Here is a 16690-nt window from a genome sequence, read left to right on the forward strand (position 1 = left end):
CTTTCTTCCATTGTATCTCAAAAACGGCTTGACCGAATGACTTGAAATTTGATAGGTAAGATTTAGCACATGTAAACACATGGAATGAATTATCGGCAAGCAAAAATTCCAAAAAATTCAATTTTTGTATAGTAAAAACAAAAAAAAACACAAAATTCTCGCCTTTTTTCAAATGTCTCCCAAAAGTCCAATTTTTGGTATATTCATTTGATGATAGTTCATTCCATCCATTTAGGCTCACAGATTAAAACGCCGTTTACTTTTTTTTTTGTTTTCAATAAGCCAATCAGCCGGAATCGTGGAGGATGTGCGAGCCTATTTTTTTGAGGTGGAGTTGTTCACACCGGTGTAACTCGTGTTCTTTACAATATTTTTAATTCAAATTTTATATTTAGAATGTTGAACTATGTTAATAAATGATAATAAACTTAATAAAGTTGTATCTATTTACTGGTTGTAAACAAAAATCCTAAAAAATCCTTAAAATACAGCCCGTCACACGGGATGACCCCCTTAAATTCTCAGTCGACTCTAAAAATGAGTTTTGATTTTAAACGATTTAATGTATACTTTGACGCTAAAGCACTGCAGCGAAATGCTTCTTAATCTTTTTTAAAGTGTACTTCATCCATTTGACTTTCGTAGTTCCATAACAAAAATTTAAAGATAAATGTTATTTGAATATAATTTTTAGAGTGAAAATAAACATTCACAAAAGCTGCCTATTGACTATTACCACGAGAAAACAACACCACCCCAGATTCAATAGACTACTGCACCAAACAATAAACTACATTTGGACAAACTTTCATTCGGCCTACAGCTCAATAAAAACATACCGTTTATCTACTATGTCGCGGCAAATCAAATCTGTCCACAAAATCGACCGTTATAGCTTGAAAATCGAATTAGCTAAAAAAATATATAAAAGGAATATTAAAAAAAAAAAAACATTCTCAAAGGGAACTTTCGGATTTGAACCGGGGACCTCTCGATCTCCAAATGAATTCTTACTACCACAGCCCACCAAAAACCATACAAATGAGCTAAGTCACGTTAAAAACGTTTATTAGTTAGAAGGGTTGTTAAAAAGGTTTAAAATGCAGAAAAGGTAAGACAAATGCTCTCAACTGTATCAACTAGAACCGGTTTTATTTCCTAAACGAAGACTGTTTAAAAATTTGCCAAACTAGGCCAAAAAATAAGAGTAAAGTTACCTAAATTCCCACCAAGCTGAAAATCGGTAAGATTGTTTGAAATATCATTAAAAACAAAATTTGAAAGTTCCCCATTTTTCCCCTGTAAGGAAAAAAATTTATTCAAGGTCAAATTGTAACTTACACTTCTAATATAAAATATACATAAGTTATAACAATTAGGCCTCGCACTTTTTTTCATCGAAGGTTCGGTTCAAAACGTCTTATACAAATCTTTTCGTCATTTGGTTTATGACATCCTATAATGAAACAATAATGTATGAGGCAGCAAAAATTTTTCATCGTCCTCCTCATGTCCTATCACCAGAAAGTGGCACACTCATTCAATACGTTGCAGACAATGCTGATATTAATGTAAATACGCTTGACGGCAATAATACACTCCACATAATGGATATTATTCAAATTGTTACTCCTAAAAACTTAGTTTTACTAGAAGAGCCTATGCCACGAATAAAAAGCTCTTTCAGGAAAAGATTTCAAAGCAAAAGCTCATGTGCCGATACAGATCAGGATTATAAATGTTACAGATTTCGCTTATGGAACTGAAACAGTATCTTTCCTCAAAAAAGTTGATGCAGTATGGTTTTATGGGAAATGGAAAAATGAGTCCTTACCCGGTTGGAATGGTTTTATGGACCGTTTAACAAATAATCATATAAATTACTCTAAATCTCAAATTTCATTTTCACAGTTTATTCACCATCCAGCCAGTATCTATAATACTATCTATACGACTTTACTTTGTGCATTAGAAAATACAAAACGGTATGCATCGTGACTTTCGACCAGCCCCTGTACGGTAAAGCTCGAGAAATTGTATCAGCCGCATCTGAGGGCTCTGAAGTATCAAAAATCATCCTTAGACTCGGAAGATTTCATCTACTGATGTACTTTCTCAGAGCAATCGGCCAAGAGTTCCTAAGAGCTGAGCGTAATGGGGATTGAAAAGCTCACTTAAACTGCGTCAAGGAAATGCTTCCTTACTTTCACGCATCAGGACATTTTCCTTATGGTAAGTCTGCACACCTTTACTTGCAGAATATGCAACAGTTACAAAATTCGATAGATCCTGAAGTTTAAGAAAGATTTTCAGAGGGATTTTTCACAGTTAGATGTTCTGACAAATTAAGTTGTGGAACTTCAACAGACATGTTAATCGAGCAGTCTATGATAAAAGCCATGAAGACAGATGTAGGTATTAGTCGAAGGAGAAGTACAAAAGAGAGTGTCATAAGTAAATGGGTTTATAGTATGCATGCTATGTATACCGTTTGTGAAAAATTAGAAGATCTCGCTAACGTTAGGATGGATACAACCGAGCAGCTTGTTGATGCAAGTGATTCACGAACGAAAAAAGATGCTGAAGATGTACGAAGCTCTTAGAGTGGTTCTCAACGCATGATCCTTTTCCAGACGTTAGCAAAATTGTTTCTATTGCGAGTGGTGTCGTTGGTGATTGTTATAAAGCTCGTGAAGTTGGGCTTGATTCTAAGACTAACATTCACAAACACAGATGTCTGCAATTTACGATTGTTTCGAAACGGTAGACTTTGGTATTAACAACATAAATGCGACATACAGTTGTGTTCATAAAAATAGCAGTCCTGGTCACATTTTATTAGATTACCAATTATTTAAATAAAGAAAATTCTTACAAAAAAAAAATTAATATGTTACTTGCATCTAACGGTCTTTCGTTTCCATATCAGAGAATTTAAGCTTGAAGTTATACTCTACTTCTCCCAGTGAACACGCATTATTTCAAACTCTCTGGATATAGAGTGTTCATAAAAATTGCAGTGCTCTTGATTTTATAAGTAAAAAGTGTTAAAAATACATTTTTTTATTTGTAACATACTAGCATATACAAAATTAATAAATATTAGCTCAAAAATTAACAATGGGACGGTCAAGACCTTGCACCGAAGAAATTCGAAAATTTATTCGAAAACTGCGTTTGGAGGGAAAGACCTACCAAAATATTCAAGACATCCTACACCGAAAACGCGAGGCCCAAAAAGGATGACTACTGAAAGAACTGACAGAAAAATTGTTCAGCTAGAAAAACAGATCCCTACCATAGGCTCTTGGAAAATAAGAAATGGACTTCACCTGTCTGTTAGCGCTGTCACAATACGAAGACGTCTTTTGAAGCGAAGTTACCAGCCCGTAGTCCACGTAAGGTACCATTCTTGGCACAGACAATGAAGTTTGCCAAAGTGCATAGAGAATGGGCAAAAGAGCAATAGAGCAATGTTCTGTGGAGCGATGAAAACAAAGTCGTCCTTTTTGGTTCCAAGAGTCGTCGAGAATAAGTATGTGAGAAGACCCCATAATGCAGCAAACGATTCACGGTACACTATAAAAACAGAGAAGCATGGTGGAGGAAAAATTATGACATGGGTTAGTTTCTCATACTACAGGATCGGTCCTATTTATCCCATCGGGGGTATAATTGATGCAACCGAGAATGTGAAAATGATCGAGGAGGTTATGTTACTCTATGCTGAAGAGGAATTGCCGTTGGTTTGGGTATACCAACAAGACTATGGCCCAAAGCATACGCCAAAAAATGCAAAATCATGGGTTGCGCAGAAAAAGTTATCCGTTATGGAGTGGCCGGCTCAATCCCCCGACCTTAACCCCTTCGAAAATTTGTGGAGGGATGTTAAGAACGCAGTTCATAAATTAAAACCCAAGAATTCGAAAGAATAGCGGGAAGCAGTGCGTGATTCGTGGAACGCAATACCAATCGAGATGTGTCAGGTTTTAGTGGACTCGATGCCACGTAGATGCGAAGCAGTCATAAAAAACAATGGTTATTCAACAAAGTACTAATTGCAAGCTAACATTATTTGTTTACTTTTATATAACTCATTACAGTTTTTCTTACTTCTTATAAAATAGATCTAGTACTTTGTCATGCACTGCTATTTTTAAGAACAGCCATATATTTAAAAAAACGGTTTTTTACTGTGGACGAAACTAACGGTAAAAATCGATAATACTTATTTTCTGTTATTTTGAATAAAATATTTTTGTTTGTTATTAAAAGTTTAATGAAACATTTTATAACGTTGATATTGAAGGCCTTTTTGTTTTATTTGGAGAGCACTTCTATTTTTATGAACACAACTGTATATCATTGACGGCGGTACTTACTACATCGCGTTGTATGGGACAGTGAAGAAACATTCAACGTTATATTAGATAAATATGTACATTATGTACGTTGACATACAAGTACAGATATGCATATTTCGTTAACAACACCAAAAGTAAAAAAGAAGTACAATTAGCTTGTCTTCCTCCAACCGCAGTTGCTGCTCATCAACATCTTTTTAGGGTATATTACCAAGTTAAAGTGTGGCTTGGTTATTAGCTAGACCCTAAAGACTGGGGTTGGAAGTTGGTCAACAATTTAGACCTCAACCAACTTGGTTTGCAAAACTGGAGCTGGTTGGAGACGCATGTTGGTTGAGGCCCAGGTCCGCCCCGGACTTTAGCGCCACCTTGAGTAAGTAAGTAAGCACACTTTACTTCAACCTGCGCCGGAAAAACTGCTGAACTCGATTTTTTGCAACTGCAAAAAGGGATGCAGTGCTAAATGTGGTTGCGAAAAATTCGGACTGTTTTGTTATCCGGCATGTACACATTGTCAAGGCCGGTTGTGCTCTAATATTGAATCAACAACAGCAGATCAAATGTAACGCAGTGAAGATGAAAAAGAATAAGAAGAACAAGACGAACAAGAACAAGCAGACCCCTCTTTACCACTGGGCCCACTGGGCCCAGGCCCAGGGCCCCACCATCACCAGGGGCCCCCACATTGCTGAAACATTACTTAACCTCTATTGGTCTATTTTCAAGAAAAAAAAATATTTCGATACACTTTTAGATGCATAATGAATGATCAGAACTCGTACTTTCCTTGCTGAACAATATAAATCACATTCCCTGCGAAATTATATGTATACATATGTGGATCCGAGAAAAAGAAGAAATCTAAGCAACAGAAAGAATTAATTGAAAAATTACTAAAACTGACATCGTATTTCACTTCAATTGCAGGAGAAACGTCTGCAAGTAATTAATAATCAATACATTAATCCCTGCACTTATCTACATACATACATCTTACTGAAAAGGGGACTTACATAGTCAAAAAATGGTTTCACATTATGATTTCATGAATAAAATTCGGCATTACCAATGACCATAGAATCTTTAACAATTTCCCATAGTAATTGCATATTTTAGACAAATAGACTTTCCATTTAATTTTTCAGCAATAAAGTGCCGTGGATTTAACGGACTGTGGACACAAACATGAAATCTCAATTAATGCAGCTACAATGTGAAATTATAATACAAGAAACATTTTCATTTATGAATAACAAACCTCATTGTATTCGTATGTGTTCAGACTTATTGTGAGTTTCACTTTTATAGATTTCCGTCCAGAAAATATGTCAAATTACATATAAAATTTTTATTTTTTCGGAAATCCAAAAAAGTGAGGCTCGCAATAGGTCGTCATTATTTATTTAATTCGGAATTAACTATTCTATTATGATTTAGGAATTTCTAATGATACACCAATTTATGATGTTAGTTTGTATGGAAATTCAGAACAGAGCTGCTCTTAATAATTCTCTTAATTTTTACGTATTCATTGTTTATTTTCAAAATGCAGTTTTACACAGAAATTTCAATGCGCTTTGATGCCTAGTGTCCAAACTTAGCTTCCAATTAACGAACATAGATCTGATTATTTAGCGGAAACCATACTGAAGTTTTTGGAGGATCATGACATTTTGATAACAGATTTCAGGAAGGTTTTCTGGTCTGCAGGCAAGAATAAAAGAAAAATGTAAATTTGCCACTTTTATACCATATGCAGGGCACTCATTAAACTTGGTAGGAGTGCATGCCGCTGGGTGTGTCTCAGAAGCAACCAAATTCTTTGACATTATTCAAGAATTGTATAACTTCTTTTCGGTATCTTCTCACCGATGGAGTGTGTTGACTGCTCATTTAGGTCCAACAAAAGTTTAAGAAAGTCTTTCTTTTTGATGCAGTAAGCGCCTTACATTAAGGTCATCAAGAAATTGAAAAAGCTTTGATGTCTACAGCGAGCGATTTAGGACAGTCACGAGAGGCTAGAGAGGAAGCATTTAGTCTTGGCAAAAAAATGTCCAAGCTTGAATTTACCATACTTACAGAACTTTGGAACTCTGTATTGCAAATAATTAATAAAATAAGTACTTTACTTCAAAACCAAAATATTACCCTGGATGTTACAATAAATTTGCTGAGTGCAATAGATGAATCTATAATTGGGCTCAGGTCTTTGATTCATCAGCCAGACAAAAAACCCGGATTCCAAATATAAGGACCTTTCGGAAAGGATTAGGTGCAGAAGCTCACGCCATACTTTTTTTGACGGCTCTGGACCCTCAGTAATTCTGACTGGGAAAGAAAGATTTAAAATTGAAACCCTTCTTCCCAATGTCGACACAATAAGCGTTCATTTGAAATAGACAAAGATTGGCCAACGTTTTGACTTATTTTTCGATTAAAAAATCTGAATACAGAAGACTTAAAGAGAACTGCAAATCTTTTGCTAAATTTTACACCGAAGATGTGTACGGAGATGAACTACATGCTGAATGCCTGTATTTAAAAGACTACTTGAAAATTAGTTGACACGAAAATGAAAAAACTGACAACATTGTAGAGCTTTATAGTTTTTTAAAAACTAATAAAATTGAATATGAATTTTCAAATGTTGAAATTACACTAAGTATTTTCTTCAGTATGATGTTGACCAATTGCAGTGTGGAACGTTCCTTCTCTAAATTAAAAAGATTCAAAAACGATCTCAGAGCTACAATGATTCAAGAAAAATTAACATGTTTGTCGCTGATGTTAAGAAAGCGACATTCTTAGAGACATAGATTTTAAAGATGATATTTTTTGTTTTTATTTTTACTTTGTTTATGTTTATGTTTTAAATGTTGCATTAACTAATTATCTTTTTAATGAATTAAAAAAAATGTATTTGTTTCAAAAACAAAAAGAATAAATATCAATTCAAAGCTATGTGATTTTTTCCGTATGCCTTTATTACATAACATAACATTTTATATAATCATAAAGGGGCCCCATTTTCGAAAAGTGCCCAGGGCCCCAAAAAGGGTAAAGACGGCCCTGAGAACAAGAAGATCAAGAAGAAGATTTTGAAAGCTACGACTCGGATGATTAAATTTCACTACTTTTTTTTCTTAAATTGCTTTTATCTTTTCAATCTCTGCTAATATCGATTATTTTCAATAGTTTCAATTTAAAAAGGATCAAAACTGACCCGTGGAATAGGCCTACTGGGGAAACCATAAAAAACGCGCTAAGTACACTACCTCATAGGTGGCGATTTTTTAAATCGTTTTATCTCAAAAACTGTGGCTCATAGAAAAAATATTAATTAATTTTTTGTAGATAATTTTATGATCTACAATTTTTGATTGAAATATTTTTGTAATAAAATTTACCGTTTAGCTTAAAATTGCGAAAAACTCATTTTCTTTACATTTGACCTTGAATACATTTTTTTCCTTACCGGGGAAAGATTTCAAATTTTGTTTAAATGATATTTTAAACAATCTTTCCGATTTTCAGTTTGGTGGGAATTTCGGTAACTTTGAATGTCTAAATTGACCGGTCTGCAATATTCTGCCCAATATATTTAATGCATTTGTTTTAGCTTTGTTTTCATTTACAAAGGTGTAACATGCAAGGGTTTTTCTTTCAAGAGTTCATTTAATAAATTATTGAAATTTAGTAAATTAAAATTTACCATTAGAATTGAATACAATAGAACTGTTAGTAGGGGCACAATGGTAATAACAGTTAAAGCCACAACAAAAGTATTTATGGTAGATACTTCATTAATGAATCTGAAATTATAGGTTTGCATATTAAATTCATTTTAAAAGAAATGGATTATATTTACTTAAAAATCGTAGCATGAAGCTTTACACATTTCCTTAAGAGTTTTGATTGTTTGTCATGAGTATTGTATGGTGAATCAAAGTCTCCAATCATTTTGCAAAAATGAATACATTTATCGAGTTGATAAGATATGAAACATGCTTGCAAAAATGCTGGGATGTCGAAACCTGTAACGAAAGAAAAATCTTAGTTCTTAAAAAAGTATATATTTGCAAAATATTTTAATTTACGAGTACAATTATAAAAAAAATACTGTTATTTTCTTAAAAAGACAACATTACATTACACTTTAGTATTTAAAAAAAAAAAGAAATGATTTAATCACTTTTCTACAGACAAAATTTACTAGGATATTTTACTTTTATTTATTTATTTATTTATTTATTCACATCAATTAGAGATCTTAACATCTACAATTAGATTACAAAAGGTCGAGGAATAAATAATCATTTATAACAACAAACAAAATAGGCGTAATAATATATAACATTAAGTGTTTAAAATAACAATTATATAAACTTGGTTTGATTCATTAATTCGAAAAGAACAAAAGTATATTATTTTTCAAAGTTTATATGAAAATTAAAATCAATATGACTTGAAATGAAATTAGTTTCTCTAACACAGCGAGTTAAAGGTTCATTACAAGCATAGTTTACGTTCTCTTATTTGCGCGAGGGAGCATACAAATCTATCAACGATAAAAGGAAAGGGCATTTGATATGATGCGACAAAATGTCACTTATAAACATTACTGAAAACATTTTCCTTCTATTTTCAAGTGAGTGGGTTCCAAGAAGTTTACATCTAGTCGAGTACGACGGGATTTCGATGTTCCAACCTAATTTCTGAATTATAAACCTTGTACATTTTTTTGGATCATTTCAATTCTATTTGAATAAATATTATAGTAAGGATTCCAAATCACACAACAGTATTCTAGGAGTTAAATAGAGATTTAAGGACAAAAGGGTCCTTGAAGTCTTTTGAATTACGTTTAATAAAACCTAGCTTGAATTAGTTTTAGCTACAATATATTCTATATGAATCAAACAATACACCAAAAACTCTCCAAAACTCTTTCAAGAACAAAGTTATTAACTTTGTAATCAAAAGAAATTTTCGAAACATTGCGACAAAAGGAACAAAATTAACATTTATTAACGTTCAAGAATAATTTGTTAGTTGTACACCATTCTGTTAACTTTTGGAGATCATTTTGGAAAAGAATACAATCATTTAAAGAATGTATGCATCTGAAAAACTTTAAATCATCTGCAAATAAAAGTGTACTAGAATTTAAGAAGATATCAGCCAGATCGTTGATGAATATTAAAAAAAGAAGGGGACCAAGATGGCTTCCTTGCGGGATACCCGAAGTAACAATAATTGGACTAGAGAGCACTTGATCAGTACAAAGAAATTGTACACGACCCCTTAGATATGACTCCAACCATTTCAACATATTTGAGTGAAAACCATATTGTTTCAGTTTTTCAATCAAAATAGTATGACTAACTCTATTAAAAACCCTCGCAAAATCAGTATAGATAACACCAATTTGGCAGCCTGTTGCAAATTTTTCCACCGACCCGACTGATTGAATATACAAATATAATTTAAACGCTATTGGATTTTCGAATCCAATATTCACTACACGATTTTAAACTCTTTCTGTATTTATTTGTATTATATTCAGATTAAATTAATTCGAATTGCAGTACCCGATGTGCCGCGAAAATTAATTTGACATTTTATGAGAAACGTCAGTCGGTATGTCAAGTAGGTGAACAAATTTGCAACAAATTGGCGCCCAACATGGGGCTTTCTTTTTTGTGTGGAATACCTACTTGTTATTGTCTGGTTTTGTCCTGTGTTTAGGGAAGTGCAAGTGAATAGTTTTTATGATTGAATTTATTAAAGATTTAATTACTTGGTGGTGTTGTTTTTTTTCATTTAGGTGAGCTGTCTCAGGAATTTACGGCCACAGGAGACCTTAGGATATAACCTTAAAAAGGAAAGGAGGGAATTCGAGAGTTTCTTTTGATTTTGCCTAGGAAAAAAATAATAAGTGAGTTCTTCGAGTTTATTTAAAACGAAATTGGAAAAGATAGAAAGATTAGTGGTAGTATAATAATTTGATTCGAAGTAAGCAAACGAATTACAAACATTTGAAAGATCCGTAAATGTAGAACCAAGACAGTTCATACTGCTATGAATACCATTTGACATTTTTTTACTATTAATGAATGACCAAAAACATTTTCCATTAGTTTTTATGTTTGATTCAATCGATAAAATGTAATTTTTATATAGAAATTTGTTAAGAAAATCGAATTTTCAAGCTACCCGAATGTAATTATTTTTAAATCGATATTATTTTTACAAGTGCGTATCCTTTTGTATAAGCATTGTTTTTTTACCAAGGAGGCTTTGTGTTAATTTGTATTAATTTTTACTTTTGGGACATGCATATCAATTGTCGCTTTCAAATAATCAATGAAGAAATTATAAAAATCAAACAAATCCATAGAATTATAATGTAAGCGCCACGGAATACCCGAAAAATAACTCGCAATGTCTGTGTAGTTAGCTTTTGCGTATTTAAATTTATTATAATTTGTGCTTTTCAAATACCTAAATGGTGAACTGAGTTAGGAAAAATAGGATAAAGTGATTTATCAACTGATATATTTAATTCTCTATTGACAAAAACAAGATCAAGAACACGATTTAAATTATTTTTGCAACACTTTTATGGTCGAAGGGTTTGGTCGAACTGAAACAGAGCTAAGGTCTTATCATTTATTGCAATTCTAAAAATGTAATTTTTATGAACATAGACAAAATAATTTGTTGTTACGGCATAATATTGTTGTTTATCATTTTAAAAACCGATAAAAAGTAATGTATTTCTTTCTTAAAATCTTTAAAAACTTGACACTAACGAAATTGAAACATTAATACAAAATTTGACCAAAACAAACCTTACCCATTTCAACTGTAGTGCCATAAAATACGCTGTAGGCTCCAAAAGCATAATTTATACCAAAACCAAGACTTGTAGAAGAACTAAAAGAGGAGAAAAAATAAGTGAGTACCTAAAATAGAGTTACATATTTATTTTATTAGACAGATTACTTAGTTGCTGGAAATTCCATTAAAATTGGCATCATGTATTCCTTTTTAGAAAACAAAGGTGCTCCAATAAAACTAACCATCGTTAAATCATACAATATTAAAACTTTAATAAGAATCCACCTTGAAACAAAAAGAGTATTAAAAACTTTGTTAAATTTAAAACATAAGTATTTTACATAGGTATTAATGTAAATATACTCGTATTATATAAGTAAAAAATATACTAAAGTAAAATTTAGTAAGTTTATTTACTCTGAATATTTTTTGTAGTTTTTGGCCAACTTAAGCTCCCAGGGTTTCAAGTCGGTGCGACTAGTTTCTTTCATAATAATCTCACTTAGCTTTTTGAGTGATGCGCTGTGGTAAATCAAAGTTATTGCTTTTAACCCTATACTTGCTTCTGTGAAAAATATTATTAAACAAGAAATTAAATCTTCTAAGTCATATTTATTTGGCAAAAAAATCCCAGCCAAGCACAATACACCAATGAACATTTGAAATGAAAAAATAGATCCCATCAACACACTCTTCCATTTTTTATCACAAAAACTATTTGAAAAATAATTAAGCACTGTAATAGAAGATTGATTATTATTTTAAAATAAAAGTTAAGAAGATGTATATTTCTAAATTACTTGAACTAAATAAAATCCATGAAACAATGTTGTAAATTGGAACCCAAGAAACTGTGTTTGGCTTCTTCGTCATTTTCTAGTGGTATGGAAGGGTGCGGTTTCAACATTGCATTTATATCTGAAAAAATATTCAATAACCAATACTATATGGGTTGGGTATATGTAATTAAAATAAGGAACATTAAATTAATAAAAATATATGTATGTATGTATATGAATGCGGAATGCAAGTGAGCTTATTTGTTTGAATAGCTATAAAGAATGTATGAAAACATTTGAAATTGTATGGAATTAGACATAAGATAGAGTAATAATTATTTTATAGACCTCTACAATTAACAACTATAAGGGTTGTGTGTGTCTGATGTAAGATGAACCAAACATAAGAATACAAGTCAAAAGTGTATTGTGCATTGAAAAGGACTTTTCAGTCAACTTGTGATTTGATAATAAGATCAGTCTATCCGACAACATAGAACCCCGCCGATTCAATGAATAAAATAAAATTTGAGTGCGAAGTTTGGATAGATTTCCTTAGTACTTGCGATTCATTACACTTAAAAGTGAAAAACTTAGTTATACTAAATTAAAAATTTGTTTCTTAAGTCAACCGATTAAAAGTAAATTTGAATACAAATATTGTTAGAAAAAGTGAAACAAAACTTATGAAAAGTGGACGAGTATCAAAACTTTATAATAAAAAATAGCGTAACTCTTTTATCACTTACTTACTAAAGGTGGCGCTACAGTCCTGTGTGAACTAGGGCCTCACCCGAAAAACTTCTCTATCTAGTTCGGTACATAGCTAGATGTCTCCAGTTTCGCGCTCCAAGTTGGGTGAGGTCCCTTTCCACTTAAGCGCGCCACCTGATCCGCGGTCTTCCTTTACTGCGCTGTCCTGTGGGTGTGGATTCGAAGACTTTCCGGGCCGGAGCATTGGTTTCCATGCGCTCTGCGTGACCCAGCCATCTTAGTCGTTGGACTTTTACCCTTCCGGCTAAGTCAACGTAGCTGTACAGCCCGTATAGCTCGTCGTTCCATCTTCTACTCCACGAAGACGAAGTCCTTGACGACCTGAAAGTTACGTCTGTCGATGGTGACATTTTGACCAAGACGTCGGTGTTGTAGGTCCTTTCTTGACGACAGTATGTACTTTGTTTTGCCTTCATTGAACGTTAAACTCATTTTTGCCGTTTCTGCTTCAATACTCACAAAAGACCCATTGACATCACGCTGAGTTCTTCCAATTATGTCAATGTCATCTGCATATGCTAGTAATTGGACAGACTTTTGAAAGATAGTGCCTCTAGTGTTGACGTGTGAGTTTTTCACTATTCTTCCAAGTACGATGTTAAAAAAAATCGCATGACAGCGCATCACCTTGTCTAAAAACTTTTTTGGCATCGAAAGCTTCTGTTAAGTTGTTTTCAACCTATATGGAGCAGCGTGAATTCTCCATGGTCATACTGCATAAACGGACGAGTTTGGCGGGGATGCCAAAACTATACATGGCTCTACACAGCTCGTTCCTGTAGATGCTGTCATATGCGGCCTTGAAATCGATGAGAAGATGGTGGATGTCGATTTGGTGTTCTTTTGTTTTTTTTTTTTCTAGGATATGCCGTAATGTGAATATTTGATCGACTGTGGACTTTCCTGGTGTAAAACCACACTGATAAGGACCTATCAGGTTATTGACGATGAGCTTTAGACGTTCCCATATTACGTCAGAGAAGATTTTGTAGGCGATGTTAAGTAGACTAATTCCTCTATAGTTATTGTAGTTTATTCTTTTGTTACATTTATAATATTGTTTACCATTATCAATTTAATCAAAGCGTGATTCGGAAACAAGTGTTGGAATTCCCCAAGATCAAAAAATAAACCACTTCAAAAGGGTATACAAAAATGCGTCAATAAGATGGGGCCAAATGCAAAATTTGAGAAAAAATCGAAACAAATGAATGAAGTTTATGGTTAAACAAAACTTTTTATTTATAACGTTTTTGTACATTAAGAATGATTTCGTCTGCCATTAATAGAATAGAATAATAATCACAGGAAATTTGAACTAGGAATCACGAAATGCTTCGATTAAGGTGTCCTTGTCTTCAAATTGTCTGCCATCTTTCTAAACTTTATGAGAAAGCCATGGCCAAACGTTTTTAATCATGTTAAAGTGCTGTGAATATGGGGGCAATGGCAAAAGCTCCACGTTCCATATGTGGATGCATTGTCTTCATAGAAAATTCAAGGCATAAAATCAAAAATGATTTTTCATTTTTCGGAAATGAACGTTCCAGCAAACATTTATAGTTGTTACCGTTCATTTCTATTTATTCAGCTTAATACAAGGTATGACGTAACTTAACTTAAATTAACATAACTTAACTTAGCTTAACATTTTTTTTTCATAATATCAGCGTATTTGCGTCTAATATAATAAGGGTTGCAAACCTATCAGTTTTAATCGATGGGCATAATGAGGCAAGTTGGATGTATTATTCCAGGGAAGGTCACGTAAGACAAATCGAACGAAACGTCTTTGAACATTTTCAATTCTGAGTGAAAGGTTTTCATAAAAGGGAGACCAAACTTGGCTTATTCAAGATGAGGACGGACTAGGGAAATGAAAAGCGCTTTAGTTACGTAAGGGTTACAAAATTCTTTTGACCATCTCTTAATAAAACCGAGAGATCTATAAGTTTTTTTAAAAATTGGTCAAAATGGGATTAGAAAATCAAGTGTTTGTCACATAATACCAAGATATCTAATAGAATCGACTACGTTGTACGGCGTTATTAAGGAAGTATGAAATGGGATTTGTTTGCGCGAAAAGGTCAATTGTTTACATTTAAGGAAATTATGCATGTGCCAAACAAAAAAGATATTAGGATCATTTTGTAAAAGTAAGGAATCAGATGGAGTTGAGATAATCTTAAAAATTTACGCATCATCCGCAAACATTAGGATATCTGAGTTTTTTAATTTAAGACAGACATCGTTAACAAATAAGACGAAGAGAAGGGGGCCAAGGTGACTACCTTGTGGGAATCTATACGTTCTATTCGCAATTTTTTGGCATCGAAAGCTTCTGTTAAGTTGTTTTCAACCTATATGGAGCAGCGTGGATTCTCCATGGTCATACTGCATAAACGGACGAGTTTGGCGGGGATGCCAAAACTAGACATGGCTCTAAATCGATGATGTAAGGAATCAGATGGAGTTGAGATAATCTTAAAAATTTACGAATCATCCGCAAACATTAGGATATCTGAGTTTTTTAATTTAAGACAGACATCGTTAACAAATAAGACGAAGAGAAGGGGGCCAAGGTGACTACCTTGTGGGAATCTATAAGTTCTATTCGCAATGTAGGAGCCTATCGAGTTTATAAATATAGACGGAAACAATAGGGCTCTAAGTTTAAGATAAATTATCTTATGGGATATTTTATGAAAGGCTTTCCTGCAAACAGCGTATGCAACATCAACTTCATTACCATTCTCAAGGGCTGACAAAACTAAATTCAATGAAGTTAGTCGCAGTGGATCAACCTTTAAGAAAACCATGTTGCATGCGGGAGAATAAGGGCTTGCAATGGAAATAAACGGAATCATAAACTAGGCTTTCAAAAATAATATACAAAAATGCATAATTTCAGTTTTATTGTCTTGTTTATGAATGGGAAATATAATTGAATCTTTCCATATATGAGGAAACACACCTAGGGAAAGAGAGAGTTCAAAGAGTGCAGTTAGAAGCTTTGACAGATAATGCATTTTTTTAGAACAACTAATGGGACGCCATCCATCAGGACCAGGGCTAAAGTTTTCTTTGAGGCTTACGATTTTGGCAAATACCATTTCTTCAGTTATTGTGAATGATGTGAAAACTAACTAAAGTAGTGAGGATTAGGATCATGGAGATTTCCAGTATAAGATTTGCTAATTATTGTAGATTATAATTTCAAGTCGAAGACTTTCCAAAATAACCTCATCCTTACTGAGATCGTAGATAAAATTGTAACCAACGCAACGGTGCCGCCATGGCTTGACTTTTGTTTTCATCCAAATAGACAATCGGCCTGTTCAGGCGACATAAGGAACTTGAAAGTTAGGCAAATTTCTAGGATTTGATTGGCAGCTGCCAAAAAATTATATTTCAATTAAGACAACTCTAACAGAATTTTGACTGGAAAGTTAGTCCAGAAATCATTTTACGTCTATTTTCAAGTGATTGAATAGCTAAAAGTTGGCATTTGTTTGGACAATTTCAATTTTTTTAGATTGAATGTTATAAAAAGGGTTCCAGATTACAAAACAGTATTCCAAGAATGGTCTTACATATGAGGTAAAAAGCGATTTGCGAATAAAAGTGTCTTTAAAGTCTATGCTATTGCGTTTGATAAAACCAAGCATGGAATTTACTTTGCTTACACTAAATTCAATGTGCTTAACAAGGTTACGTTTAGGGTCAAAAACTACACCAAGATCTTTCTTCTCCCTTACTCTTTCTAGAACTTAATTCTTAATTTTATAATCAAAGATGATTTCAGAAAAGTTGCGGCAAAAGGAAATATATTGAAAGTTAGCGACATTTAAATATAATTGGTTTTTCGTGCACCATTAGGAAAATTTCGAAGTATCGTCTTCTAAGAGATGACAGTCATTAATAGATTTT

The 16690-nt window shown here is 33.1% G+C and overlaps 1 protein-coding gene across 1 annotated transcript in view; it reads right to left on the reverse strand.

Annotated features, from left to right (window-relative positions):
* The window catches only part of LOC129949815 (uncharacterized), a 14007-nt gene extending 1881 nt beyond the window's left edge, over positions 1 to 12126 (reverse strand). The window contains exons 1-6 of the mRNA XM_056061474.1: positions 12008 to 12126; positions 11625 to 11943; positions 11373 to 11492; positions 11224 to 11303; positions 8233 to 8398; positions 8077 to 8176 (exon numbers count right to left, since the gene is read on the reverse strand). Of these exons, the coding sequence (XP_055917449.1) occupies positions 8077 to 8176; positions 8233 to 8398; positions 11224 to 11303; positions 11373 to 11492; positions 11625 to 11943; positions 12008 to 12080 (858 nt within the window). The 5' untranslated portion in view covers positions 12081 to 12126. The remainder of the gene's footprint in view (positions 1 to 8076; positions 8177 to 8232; positions 8399 to 11223; positions 11304 to 11372; positions 11493 to 11624; positions 11944 to 12007) is intronic.
* Positions 12127 to 16690: the final 4564 nt, after the last annotated feature.

The sequence above is a fragment of the Eupeodes corollae genome, chromosome 3, assembly GCF_945859685.1.
Source record: "Eupeodes corollae chromosome 3, idEupCoro1.1, whole genome shotgun sequence".
NCBI lineage: Eukaryota > Metazoa > Arthropoda > Insecta > Diptera > Syrphidae > Eupeodes > Eupeodes corollae.